A 13,232-nucleotide genomic window follows, 5' to 3' on the forward strand; every position below is an offset into this window, starting at 1 on the left:
TGGATAGTAGTCCTACCCTATAATATGAGGGCCACTACGCACAGGCACAGAAATATACCGTGTATATCTCCAGCTATTACCTTGATATATAAGGTGCATGGCAGATCGTCTCCATTGAAAAAGTAATAAAATAAATGAATGTATTTTTTTTTTCCAATACAGAATATTTTGCAGCCGTTGCACTGAGTGTGTGCGGCTCCTCAGCCGCTCCACCGCTGCGACAGCCGAGCTCAAAGGACCTTATGTTCTCCACAACCATAAGGCCACTGCTTGTTAAAGGTTATTCTTTAAGAATACATCAGCTTTTGATTTCCCGTACATTACAGGGCTGAATGATTCACTGAATTCAAACCGACATCACAATGTAATCCAACACAGTTTTCAAATCTTAAAAGGCTGCAATTAAAATGATTATGATATTTGTTTTAACCAACAGGGCTGTCAGCACGGGTCACAGCTCACGTTGGAACATTCACAACAAAAAAACACATTAGTTTGAATATTTTACAATATCTATTACAATTTTAAAAAGTTACAATGAACATTTTCGGGGCTGTGTCCTCATCCCCCTCCTCCTCCTCCTCCTCCTCCTCTTCCTCTTCCTCCTCTTCCTCTTCCTTATCCTCCTCCTCTTCCTCCTCATCCTCTTTCTCCTCCTCCTCTTCCTCTTCCTCATCCTCCTCCTCCTCTTCCTTTTCCTCTTCCTCTTCCTCCAGGGAGCATAGCCTGGGGGGGGCTCCTTTCTCAGGGATAATGACATGATTTGATTGTTTTCTTTGGCTCCTTTGCTCTTTATGCTTTGTTGTGAGGCTTAGGGTTAGACTTAGGGTTAGGGTAAGGGTTAGGCTTAGGGTTAGTCTTAGGGTTAGGCTAAGGGTTAGGGCTAGGCTTAGGGTTAGGGTTAGGCTTAAGGTTAGGCTTAGGGTTAGGCCTAGGGTTAGGGTAGGGCTTAGGGTTAGGCTTAGGGTTAGGCCTAGGGTTAGGGTTAGGCTTAGGGTTAGGCTTAGGGTTAGGCCTAGGCTTAGGGTTAAGCTTTGGGTTAGGCTTAGGGTTAGGCTTAAGGTTAGGCTTAGGGTTGGGCTTAGGGTTAGGCTAAGGGTTAGGGCTAGGCTTAGGGTTAGGGTTAGGCTTAAGGTTAGGCTTAGGGTTAGGGTTAGGGTTAGGGTAGGGCTTAGGGTTAGGCTTAGGGTTAGGCCTAGGGTTAGGGTAAGGCTTAGGGTTAGGCTTAGGGTTAGGCCTAGGCTTAGGGTTAAGCTTTGGGTTAGGGTTAGGGTGAGGGTTAGGGTTATGTCTAGGTTTAGGGTTAGGCTTAGGGTTAGATTCAGGCATAGGGTTAGGTTAGGGTTAGGCTTAGGGTTAGGGTGAGGTTTAGGGTTAGAGTTAGGCTTAGGTTTAGGCTTAGGGTTAAAGTTAGGGTTAGGGCTAGGGTTTGGGTTAGGTTTAGGGTTGGGCTAGACTTAGGTTTAGGGTTAGGCTTAAGGTTAGGGTTAGGGCTAGGGTTAGGCTTAGGGTTAGGGTTAGGGTTAGGCCTAGGGTTCGGCTTCGGCTTAGGGTTAGGCCTAGGGTTAGGGTAAGGCTTAGGTTTCGGGCTAGGCTAAGGTTTAGGGTAAGGCTTAAGGTTAGGCTTAGGGTTAGGTTTAGGCTTAGGGTTAGGGTTAAGCCTAGGGTTAGGGTAAGGCTTAGGGCTAGGCTTAGGTTTAGGGTTAGGCTTAAGGTTAGGGTTAGGGTTAGGTTTCGGGTAAGAGTTAGTCCTAGGGTTAGGGTAAGGCTTAGGGTTAGGCCTAGGGTTAGGCTTAGGGTGAGGGCTAGGCTTAGGGTTAGGGTTAGGCTTAAGGTAAGGCTTAGGGTTAGGGTTAGGCCTTGGGTTAGGGTAAGGCTTAGGGTTAGGGTTAGGCTTTGGGTTAGTCTTAGGGTTAGGCCTAGGGTTAGGGTAAGGCTTAGGGTGAGGCTTAGGGTTAGGCCTAGGGTTAGGGAAAGGCTTAGGGTTAGGCTTAGGGTAGGGTTTAGGGTTAGGGTTATGCTTAGGGTTAGGCCTAGGGTTAGGGTAATGCTTAGGGTTACGGTTAGGCTTAGGGTTAGGCTTAGGTTTAGGGTTCAGCTTTGGGTTAGGGTTAGGGTGAGGGTTAGGGTTAGGGTTAGGCTTAGGCTTAGGGTTAGATTCAGGCTTAGGGTTAGGTTAGGCTTAGTGTTGGAGTTAGGCTTAGGGTTAGGGCTAGGCTTAGGGTTAGGGTTACGTTTAGGGTTAGGGTTAGGGTGAGGGTTAGGGTTAGGCTTAGGGTTAGATTCAGGCTTAGGTTTAGGTTAGGCTTAGTGTTGGAGTTAGGCTTAGGGTTAGGGCTAGGCTTAGGGTTAGGGTTACGTTTAGGGTTAGGGCTAGACTTAGGTTTAGGGTTAGGCTTAAGGTTTGGCTTGGAGTTAGGGTTAGGGTTAGGGTTAGGCTTATAGTTAGGGCTAGGGTTAGGCTTATGGTTAGGGTTAGGGCTAGGGTTAGGCTTAGGGTTTGGGTAAGGGTTAGGCCTAGGGTTTGGGTTAGGGTTAGTCCTAGGGTTAGGGTAAGGCTCAGGGTTAGGGCTAGGCTTAGGTTTAGGGTTAGGCTTAAGGTTAGGCTTAGAGTTAGGGTTAGGGTTAGGTTTAGGGTTTTGGTTAAGCCTAGGGTAAGGGTAAGGCTAAGGGTTAGGCTTAGGGTTATGGTTAGGGTTAGGTTTAGGCCTAGGGTTAGGGTAATCTTTGGGGTTTGGCTTAGGGTTAGGGTTAGGTTTAAGGTTAGGGTTAGGCTTCGGGTTAGGGTTAGGCCTAGGGTTAGGGTAAGGCTTAGGGTTAAGCTTAGGGTTAGGATTAGGGTTCGAGTAAGGTTAAGTCTTAGGGTTAGGCTTAGGGTTAGGGTAAGGCTTAGGGCTAGGCTTAGGTTTAGGCTTAGGCTTAAGGATAGGGTTAGGCTTAGGCTTCGGGTAAGAGTTAGGCCTAGGGTTAGGGTAAGGCTTAGGGTTAGGCCTAGGGTTAGGCTTAGGGTGAGGGCTAGGCTTAGGGTTAGGGTTAGGGTTAGGCTTAAGGTAAGGCTTAGGGTTAGGGTTAGGCCTTGGGTTAGGGTAAGGCTTAGGGTTAGGGTCAGGCTTTAGGTTAGTCTTAGGGTTAGGCTAAGGGTTAGGGCTAGGCTTAGGGTTAGGGTTAAGCTTAAGGTTAGGCTTAGGGTTAGGCTTTGGGTTAGGCCTAGGGTTAGGGTAATGCTTAGGGTTACGGTTAGGCTTAGGGTTAGGCTTAGGTTTAGGGTTCAGCTTTGGGTTATGGTTAGGGTGAGGGTTAGGTTTATGTCTAGGTTTATGGTTAGGCTTTGGGTTAGATTCAGGCTTAGGGTTAGGTTAGGCTTAGTGTTGGAGTTAGGCTTAGGGTTAGGGCTAGGCTTAGGGTTAGGGTTACGTTTAGGGTTAGGGCTAGACTTAGGTTTAGGGTTAGGCTTAAGGTTTGGCTTGGAGTTAGGGTTCGGGTTAGGCTCATAGTTAGGGCTAGGGTTAGGCTTATGGTTAGGGTTTGGGCTAGGGTAAGGCTTAGGGTTTGGGTAAGGGTTAGGCCTAGGGTTAGGGTTAGTCCTAGGGTTAGGGCTAGGCTTAGGTTTAGGGTTAGGCTTAAGGTTAGGCTTAGAGTTAGGGTTAGGGTTAGGCTTAGGGTTTTGGTTAATCCTAGGGTAAGGGTAAGGCTAAGGGTTAGGCTTAGGGTTATGGTTAGGATTAGGTTTAGGCATAGGGTTAGGGTAATCTTTGGGGTTAGGCTTAGGGTTAGGGTTAGGTTTAAGGTTAGGGTTAGGCTTCGGGTTAGGGTTAGGCCTAGGGTTAGGGTAAGGCTTAGGGTTAGGATTAGGGTTAGGGTAAGGGTAAGTCTTAGGGTTAGGCTTAGGGTTAGGGTAAGGCTTAGGGTTAGGCTTACGTTTAAGGGTTAGACTTAGGGTTAGGCCTAGGGTTTGGCTTAGGGTTAAGCTTTGGGTTAGGCTTAGGGTTAGTGTGAGGGTTAGGGTTATGTCTAGGTTTACGGTTGGGGTTAGGCTTAGGGTTAGATTTAGGCTTACAGGCTTAGGTTTAGGGTTAGGCTTAAAGTTAGGCTTAGAGTTAGGGTTAGGGTTAGGCCTAGGGTTAGGGTAAGGCTTAGGGTTCGGGCTAGGCTTAGGTTTAGGGTTAGGCTTAAGGTAAGGCTTAGAGTTAGGGTTAGGGTAAAGCTTAGGGTTAGGGCTAGGCTTAGGGTTAGGCTTAAGGTTAGGGTTAGGTTTAGGCCTAGGGTTAGGGTTAGGCTTAGGCTTAGGGTTAGGCCTAGGGTTAGGCTTAGGGTGAGAGCTAGGCTTAGGGTTAGGCTTAAGGTAAGGGTTAGGGTTAGGCCTTGGGTTAGGGTAAGGCTTAGGGTTAGGCTTAGGGTTAGTTTTAGGATTAGGCTAAGGGTTAGGGTTAGGGTTAGGCTTAAGGTTAGGCCTAGAGTTAGGGTAAGGCTTAGGGTTAGGCTTAGGTTAGGGCTTAGGGTTTGGGTTCAGGTTTGGGTGAGGGTGAGGTTTAGGGTTATGTCTAGGTTTAGGGTTAGGCTAAGGGTTAGATTCAGGGTTAGGTTTGGCTTAGTGTTGGAGTTAGGCTTGGGGTTAGGGCTAGGCTTAGGGTTAGGGCTAGACTTACGTTTAGGGTTAGGCTTAAGGTTAGGCTTGGAGTTAGGGTTAGGGTTAGGCTTAGAGTTAGGGCTAGGGTTAGGCTTTTGGTTAGGGTTAGGGTTAGGGTTTGGGTTAGGGTTAGGGTTAGTCCTAGGGTTAGGGTAAGGCTTAGGGTTAAGGCTAGGCTTAGGTTTAGGGTTAGGCTTAAGGTTAGGCTTAGAGTTAGGGTTAGGCTTAGGGTTTTGGTTAAGCCTAGGGTTAGGGTAAGGCTTAGGGTTAGGGTTAGGCCTAGGGTTAGGGTAATGCTTGGGGTTTGGCTTAGGGTTAGGCTTAGGGTTAGGTTTAAGGTTAGGGTTAGGCTTCGGGTTAGGGTTAGGCCTAGGGTTAGGCTTAGGCTTAGGGTTAGGGTTAGGGTTAGGGTTTGGATTAGGGTTAGGGTTAGGGTAAGGTTTAGGGTTAGGGATAGGGTTAGGCTTAGGCTTAGGGTGAGGTTTAGGATTAGGGTTGGGGTAAGGCTTAGGGTTAGGGTTAGGCCTAGGGTTAGGGTAATGCTTGGGGTTAGGGTTAGGCTTAGGGTTAGGTTTAAGGTTAGGGTTAGGCTTCGGGTTAGGGTTAGGCCTAGGGTTAGGGTTAGGCTTAGGGTTAGGGTTAGGGGTTAGGGTTAGGGGGTTAGGGTTAGGGTTAGGTTTAGATTTGGGTTAGGCCTAGGGTTACGGTTAGGCTTAGGGTTAGGCCTAGTGTTTGGGTAAGGCTTAGGGTTTGTGCTAGGCTTAGGTTTAGGGTTAAGGTTATGCTTGGGGTTAGGGTAAGGCTTATTGTTAGGGTTAGGCCTTGGGTTAGGGTAAGGCTTAGGGTAAGGCTTAGGGTTAGGCTTAGGGTTAGGGTTGGTGTTAGGCTTAGGGTTAGGCTAAGGGTTAGGCTTACAGTTAGGGTTAGGTTTCGGGTTAGGGCTAGGGTTAGGCTTCGGGTTAGGGTTAGGGTAAGGCATAGGGTATGGATTAGGCTTAGGGTGAGTGCTAGGCTTATGGTAAGGCTTCGGGTTAGGCTTAGGGTTAGGGTAAGTCTTAGGGTTAGGCTTAGGGTTAGGCCTAGGGTTAGGCTTAGGGTTTAGATTTGGGTTAGGCTTAGGGTTTGTGTGAGGGTTAGGGTTATGTCTAGGTTTACGGTTAGGGTTAGGCTTAGGGTTAGATTTAGGTTTACAGGCTTAGGTTAGGGTTAGGGTTAGAGTTAGGGTTAGGGTTAGGCTTAGGGTTTGGGTTAAGCCTAGGGTTAGGGTAAGGCTAAGGGTTAGGGTAAGGCTTAGTGTTAGGTTTAGGGTTAGGGTAATGCTTGGGGTTAGGCTTAGGGTTAGGCTTAGGGTTAGGGTTAGGTTTAAGGTTAGGTTTAGGCTTCGGGTTAGGGTTAGGCCTAGGGTTAGAGTAAGGCTTAGGGTTAGGCTTAGGGTTAGGCTTAGGGTTAGGCTTAGGGTGAGGGCTAGGGTTAGGGTTAGGCTTAAGGTAAGGCTTAGGGTTAGGCCTAGGGTTAGGGTTAGGGTTAGGGTTAGGGTTAGGGTAATGCTTAGGGTTAGGCTAAGGGTTGACTTAGGGTTACGCTTAGGATTTGGCTAAGGGTTAGTGCTAGGCTTAGGGTTAGGTTTAAGGTTAGGGTTAGGGTTAGGATTAGGCTCCGGGTTAGGGTTAGGCCTAGGGTAAGGGTAAGTCTTAAGATAAGGCGTAGGGTTAGGGTTAGGATTAGGGTTAGGCTTAGGGTGAGGCTTAGGATGAGGGTTAGGGTAAGGCTTAGGGTTAGGGCTGGGTTTAGGGTTAGGGTTAGAGTTAGGCTTATGGCTAGGTTTAGGGTTAGGTTTAGGTTTATGGTTAGAGTTAGGGTTAGGTCAGGGTTAGGGTTAGGCTTAGGGTTAGGTTTAGACTTAGGGTTAGGCTTAGGGTTAGAGTTAGGCTGAGGGTTAGGGTGAGGCTTAAGGTTAGGCTTAGGGTTAGGGTTTGGTTTAGGATTACGGTGAGGTTTAGGGTTAGGCTTAGGGTTAGGGTTAGGGTTAGAGTTAGGTTTAGGGTTAGGGCTAGGCTTATGGTTAGGGTTAAGGTTAGGGTTAGGGTTAGGGTTAGGCCTTGGGTTCGGGTTAGGCTTCGGCTTTGGGTTAGGCCTAGGGTTAGGGTAAGGCTTAGGGGTAGGGCTATGCTTAGGTTTAGGGTTAGGCTTAAGGTTAGGCTTAGAGTTAGGGTTAGGGTTAGGGTTAGGGTTAGGGTTAGGGTTAGGCTTAGGGTTAGGGTTAGGTTTAAGGTTAGGCTTCGGGTTAGGTTTAGGGTTAGGGCTAGGCTTAGGTTTATGGTTAGGGTTAGGCCTAGGGTTAGGGTAAGGCTTAGGGGTAGGGCTATGCTTAGGTTTAGGGTTAAGTTTAAGGTTGGGCTTAGCGTTAGGGTTAGGGCTAGGCTTAGGGTTAGGGTTAGTGTTAGGCCTAGGGTTAGGGTAATGCTTAGGGTAAGGCTTATGGTTTGGCTTAGTGTTAGGGTTAGGTTTAAGGTTAGGCTTCGGGTTAGGGTTAGGCTTCGGGTTATGGTTTGGCCTAGGGTTAGGGTTAGGCTTAGGCTTAGGCTTAGGGTGAGGGCTAGGCTTAGGGTTAGAGTTAGGCTTATGGTAAGGCTTAGGGTTAGGCTTAAGTTTAGGTTTAGGGTTAGGCCTAGGGTTTGGCTTAGGGTTAAGCTTTGGGTTAGGCTTAGGGTTAGTGTGAGGGTTAGGGTTATGTCTAGGTTTACGGTTAGGTTTAGGCTTAGGGTTAGATTTAGGCTTAGGGTTAGGTTAGGTTTAGGCTTAGGGTTAGGGTGAGGTCTAGTGTTAGGCTTAGGCTTAGATTTAGGCTTAGGGTTAGGTTAGGGTTAGGCTTAAGGTTAGGCTTAAAGTTAGGGTTAAGGATAGGCTTAGAATTACGGTTTGGGCTAGGGTTGGGTTTATGGTAAGGGTTAGGCCTAGGGTTTGGGTTAAGCTTTGGCTTAGGGTTAGGTCTAGGGTTCGGATAAGGCTTAGTGTTAGGGCTAGACTTAGGTTACGGGTTACTTAGGGTTAGGCTTACGGTTAGGGTTAGGTTTCGGGTTAGGCTTAGGGCTAGGCTTTGGGTTTGGGTTAGGTTTAGGGTTTGGGCTAGGGTTAGGCTTAAGGTTAGGCTTAGAGTTAGGCTTAGGGTTAGGCCTCGGGTTAGGGTTAGGCTTAGGGTTAGGCTTAGGGTTAGGCTTAGGGTTAGAGTTAGGGTTAGGTCAGGGTTAGGCTTAGGGTTAGGCTTAGGGTTAGAGTTAGGCCTAGGGCTAGGCTTAGGTTTAGGCTTAGGGTTAGAGTTAGGCTGAGGGTTAGGGTTAGGCTTAAGGTTAGGGTTAGGGTTAGGGTTGGGGTTAGGCTTAAAGTTAGGGTTAGGCCTAGGGTTGCGGTTAGGCTTAGGGTTAGGCCTAGTGTTAGGGTAAGGCTTAGGGTTTGGGCTAGGCTTAGGGTTAGGCTTAAGATTAGGCTTGGGGTTAGGGTAAGGCTTATTGTTAGGGTTAGGTCTTGGGTTAGGGTTAAGCTTACGGTTAGGGTTAGGTTTAGGGTTAAGGCTAGAGTTAGGCTTAGGGCTAGGGTTAGGCTTAGAGTTAGGCCTAGGGTTAGGGTAAGGCTTAGTGTTAGGCTTAGGGTTAGGGTTGGGGTTAGGCTTAGAGTTAGAGTTAGGTTTATGGCTAGGGTTAGGCTTAGGGTTAGGGTTAGGCCTAGGGTTCGGGTTAGGCTTGGGCTTAGGGATAGGCCTATGGTTAGGGTAAGGCTTAGGGTTTGGGCTAGGCTTCGGGTTAGGCTTAAGGTTAGGCTTGGGGTTAGGGTAAGGCTTATTGTTAGGGTTAGGCCTAGTGTTAGGGTAAGGCTTAGGGTTAGGCTTACGGTTAGGGTTAGGTTTCGGGTTAGGCTTAGGGCTAGGCTTTGGGTTTGGGTTAGGTTTAGGGTTTGGGCTAGGGTTAGGCTTAGGGTTAGGCTTTGACTTAGGCTCAGGGTTAGGGTAAGGGTTAGGCCCAGGATTCGGGTTAGGCCTACGGTTAGGGTTAGACTTAGGGTCAGGGTTAGGCTTAGGGTTAGGGTTGGGGTTAGGCTTAAGGTTAGGGTTAGGTTGAGGGTTAGCCTTATGGTTAGTGAGGGTTGGGGTTAGGGTTAGTGAGGTTTAGTGTTAGGTTTGGGGTTAGGGTTAGGGTTAGGGTTAGGGTTAGCGTTAGGGTTAGGGTTAGGCTTAGGGTTAGTGAGGGTTAGTGTTAGGTTTGGGGTTAGGGTTAGGCTTATGGTTTGGGTTAGGCCTCGGGTTAGGGTTAGGGTTAGGGTTAGGGTTAGGCTTAGGGTTAGTTAGGGTTAGGCCTAGTGTTAGGGTAAGGCTTAGGGTTAGGCTTACGGTTAGGGTTAGGTTTCGGGTTAGGCTTAGGGCTAGGCTTTGGGTTTGGGTTAGGTTTAGGGTTTGGGCTAGGGTTAGGCTTAGGGTTAGGCTTTGACTTAGGCTCAGGGTTAGGGTAAGGGTTAGGCCCAGGATTCGGGTTAGGCCTACGGTTAGGGTTAGACTTAGGGTCAGGGTTAGGCTTAGGGTTAGGGTTGGGGTTAGGCTTAAGGTTAGGGTTAGGTTGAGGGTTAGCCTTATGGTTAGTGAGGGTTGGGGTTAGGGTTAGTGAGGTTTAGTGTTAGGTTTGGGGTTAGGGTTAGGGTTAGGGTTAGGGTTAGCGTTAGGGTTAGGGTTAGGCTTAGGGTTAGTGAGGGTTAGTGTTAGGTTTGGGGTTAGGGTTAGGCTTATGGTTTGGGTTAGGCCTCGGGTTAGGGTTAGGGTTAGGGTTAGGGTTAGGCTTAGGGTTAGTTAGGGTTAGGCTTAGGCTTAGGCTTAAGGTTAGTGAGGGTTAGGGTTAGGGTTAGGCTTAGGGTTAGTGAGGGTCAGGGTTAGGGTAAGGGTTAGGGTTAAGGTTAGGGTTAGGGTTAGGGTTAGGGTTAGGCTTAGGCTTAGGTTTAGGCTTAGGGTTAGGGTTTGGTTTAGGATTACGGTGAGGTTTAGGGTTAGGGTTTGTTTTAGGATTACGGTGAGGTTTAGGGTTAGGCTTAGGGTTAGGGTTAGAGTTAGGTTTAGGGTTAGGGCTAGGCTTATGGTTAGGGTTAAGGTTAGGGTTAGGGTTAGGCCTTGGGTTCGGGTTAGGCTTCGGCTTAGGGTTAGGCCTAGGGTTAGGGTAAGGCTTAGGGGTAGGGCTATGCTTAGGTTTAGGGTTAGGCTTAAGGTTAGGCTTAGAGTTAGGGTTAGGGCTAGGCTTAGGGTTAGGGTTAGTGTTAGGCCTAGGGTTAGGGTAATGCTTAGGGTAAGGCTCATGGTTAGGCTTAGGGTTAGGTTTAAGGTTAGGCTTAGGGTTAGGGTTAGGGTTAGGCTTAGGGTTAGGGTTAGGCTTCGGGTTAAGGTTAGGCCTAGGGTTAGGGTTCGGCTTAGGCTTAGGGTGAGGGCTAGGCTTAGGGTTAGAGTTAGGCTTATGGTAAGGCTTAGGGTTAGGCTTAGGCTTAGGGTTAGTGAGGGTTAGGGTTAGGGTAAGGGTTAGGGTTAAGGTTAGGGTTAGGGTAAGTGAGTGTTAGGGTTGTTTTTTTACATTTCTGAATTTAATGAGTTTAAAGTTGTCTCTGCACCTGCAGCGACAATAGAAAATAGAGTGGACGGACAAAGCTCATGAACTTGCACAAAGCACAGTGGATATTTTCGATGTGTGCACGCAACAATATATAAAAAATTATTCATTCCTGCTGAAAGACTGCATTTTTCTTTGAAAGTTAGTTTTCAGATTCAAACAATCACAAGCTTGAAGTTAAATCAATACTCTGCTGAAATGGAAGATTTTTCTTTTTACAATTCAATAGTTAAATAAAGATATGTTATTAATCTCATAACACGTGGGCCTGGCGTACAGGAAAGAGCAGTTTATGTGTTGACTGTTTCCAATGTTGTGTTGGTCATATTCTAGAATGATTTATTGCTTGTGTTTAGTGAATAATACAGACAACATAGAACTTTAAAAAATTCCAAACTAAATTGCAATATTGGTCGAAAAAATTGCAATTAGATCATTTTTCCAAAGTGTTCAGCCCTACTACATTGAACGGTGAATGTGTTTGATTCTTTGAATACAGGGTCCCTCATAAATTCATTGGATGTGGGAACGATTCCCCCATGGCTGGAAATATTTGAATTTTCCTGGATTATCACAAGATTTGTCTTTTTTTTTTTTTCATTGACAAGTAAGGATAAGGGAAGAGAACATGCAGGGTTTTATAGCTATTTCTGACTCAGTATAAAGCCAAACATTGCTAATCCTTTTTCTCACAGGAGGCAGAAGCTGACTCGTAGCTGTATCTGCAGCTTCCTGGTCCAAACAGCATGAAAGTGTCACTTTTCAGAGATCAGCACCATCGTGGTCTGACCTAGTCCTGTACCCAGCATGAGGAACATTCCACTAAATACTTTACTTCTTTGCACAAATTATATGCTTCCTATAAACTAAACCATTTAATATATTTGAATATGTTATATCATGCATATTTAATATGGAAACAGATAAGTACACATACAGTATATACCTGTCGATCAGTTACATTTCATTAAAAAAATCAAAAGTGCTTGGTTCATTACATTTTTAATTACACTATTTTATTTTTTATTTAGCCATGTTCCATCCAGTCAAGCATGCTAATTCCCCCAATTCTCTCTTTTCTTCTCTCTCTCTCTCTGTCTCTCTCTCTCTCTCTGTCTCTCTCTCTCTCTCTCTCTCTCTCTCTCTCTCTCTCTCGCTGTCTCTCTCTCTCTCTCTCTCTCTCTCTCTCTCGCTGTCTCTCTCTCTCTCTCTCTCTCTCTCTCTCGCTGTCTCTCTCTCTCTCGCTGTCTTTCTCTCTCTGTCTCTCAGGTTGACCATTCATGCTGAGTGTCCCATGCACTTGGAGGATTTCCCAATGGATGTACATGCTTGTCCTCTGAAGTTTGGAAGTTGTGAGTCCTACAATAATATAGAAATATATAGAAATAGAAATAGACAGCAGCAGTTCAGGGTGCTGCATCACAGAGGGTTTAGAGTCTTTTTTTTTTGTTAAACCCCTCAGCACTCAATTATTACAGAGTAGGAACCGTGTCTTTTCGTGCATTGTAGTTAGCTGTTGTTCTGTCAGGTGTATTTTGGGAAACTGTAATGCATCAGACGGTGGACCAGTATAATAGCTTGAAACCATGAATTTTGTCCGATCATTTTGTCCGGCTGTTTTTTTTGTATCACTGTTGTTGAAACTCCACAGAAAGTTAAAAGTATAGAAACTTCACTTGAAGTCCCACGTCTGTACTTCCACCTTAAGTCGGGTAAACTGATGTCCCTGATTTCTGAGGACAGTCCTTGGACTCCGTGCTTCATCCCCGGCCGGCACTGTCCCCGGAAATGTCCGCGGACTTGAAAGAATGAACCGGTAATTAGAATTGGGCGTCGTTACCAAGGATTTTAGGCTTTAAATTGCAAATTCCAAACCCTTTGGAGCATTTTGGTGTGGTGCAGCGAGAGCGTCCCTCTCTCCGCCAGCCGCCGCCGGCCGCCCGGCTCAACCACTCAACGCCGTCGTTATGAAAAATGAGCGTCAAACCTGGTCATTAGGGAGACTTGTTTTGGTTTTAATGGCAGTGCTTGCTCAGGGAAGTTTATTAGAGCACTCAACACCCACACCACTTCCAATCATTTGCAGCAAAGAAAGAAAGTCCCAGCGTGACCTCTTCAGTGTTCTACCTCCGCTCACATCGAAGTACCCAAGCAAGCAAACGATGTACTGTACGCCCTCTCAACTCAAGATCACATGACCAGTCACAATATTTTTTGAGGAATAACTCGACCGATAATGCTTTATGTTGCACAAAAATGGCCTCAAAAATATCCTTGGGATTTTTGGCATAACTGTCAGAAACATTGTTCCTAATGGGGTCAGTAGATCAGGGTGTAGAGCAGGTCTTCTCATAATCTGAAGGTTGCTGGTTCAAGTTCCCTGCTGATGGCAAGCCATAGTGTCCGTGAGCAAGACACTCCACCCCTGATGGCTGTGTTCATTGGTGTCGAATGAAGTCACTCTGGACAGAAGTGTCTGCTGAGTCATGTCATTGTTGAGAAATATGAAAGCGTACAAGCCTATTTTGAAAGTTAGTTCTGAAGGTATTGTCTGTCTCCACACTCATTAAAATATCCAGAGTTTCTTCCAGAAATCTGGTCACTTTAATGTTGAAGGAGCACACCCTTTTCTTAATTTTTTAAACACAAGACCTAGCGTCTTATCTTTTAATGCGTTTTAACCCATGTAACTCAAATCTACACTTGCGTAAGTTCACCAACGTCGATAGAGGAGTTTGGCCAATTAGCCGTTAACCCTGAGATGGTACCTGACAAACAAAAGGTTATCAATTTGCATCCAGGATATTGTAAGACATTCCAGGAATCAGGAATATTTGGATTATTATTGCTCCTCCTGAGCCAAATAATGAATCTGAGCGAACTTTGCGATGAATCAGTCAGTGAAGGGTGACTATAATTCTGGCAACCTTTCACTACCACATATTCATACACATCATGGCTCATTGCTTTAG

At 46.4% G+C, this 13,232-nt stretch overlaps 1 protein-coding gene across 2 annotated transcripts in view; it reads left to right on the plus strand.

Moving 5' to 3' along the window:
- The window catches only part of gabra3 (gamma-aminobutyric acid type A receptor subunit alpha3), a gene marked incomplete at both ends in the record, with an annotated part of 66,847 nt that overhangs the window by 36,722 nt on the left and 16,893 nt on the right, over positions 1–13,232 (plus strand). For both annotated transcript variants that reach the window (XM_080014055.1, XM_080014054.1), the window contains one exon: positions 11,530–11,612. In XM_080014055.1, coding sequence (XP_079870181.1) covers positions 11,530–11,612 — 83 coding nt within the window. The remainder of the gene's footprint in view (positions 1–11,529; positions 11,613–13,232) is intronic.

This window comes from Zeus faber (genome assembly GCF_960531495.2).
Source record: "Zeus faber genome assembly, chromosome: 14".
Lineage (NCBI taxonomy): Eukaryota > Metazoa > Chordata > Actinopteri > Zeiformes > Zeidae > Zeus > Zeus faber.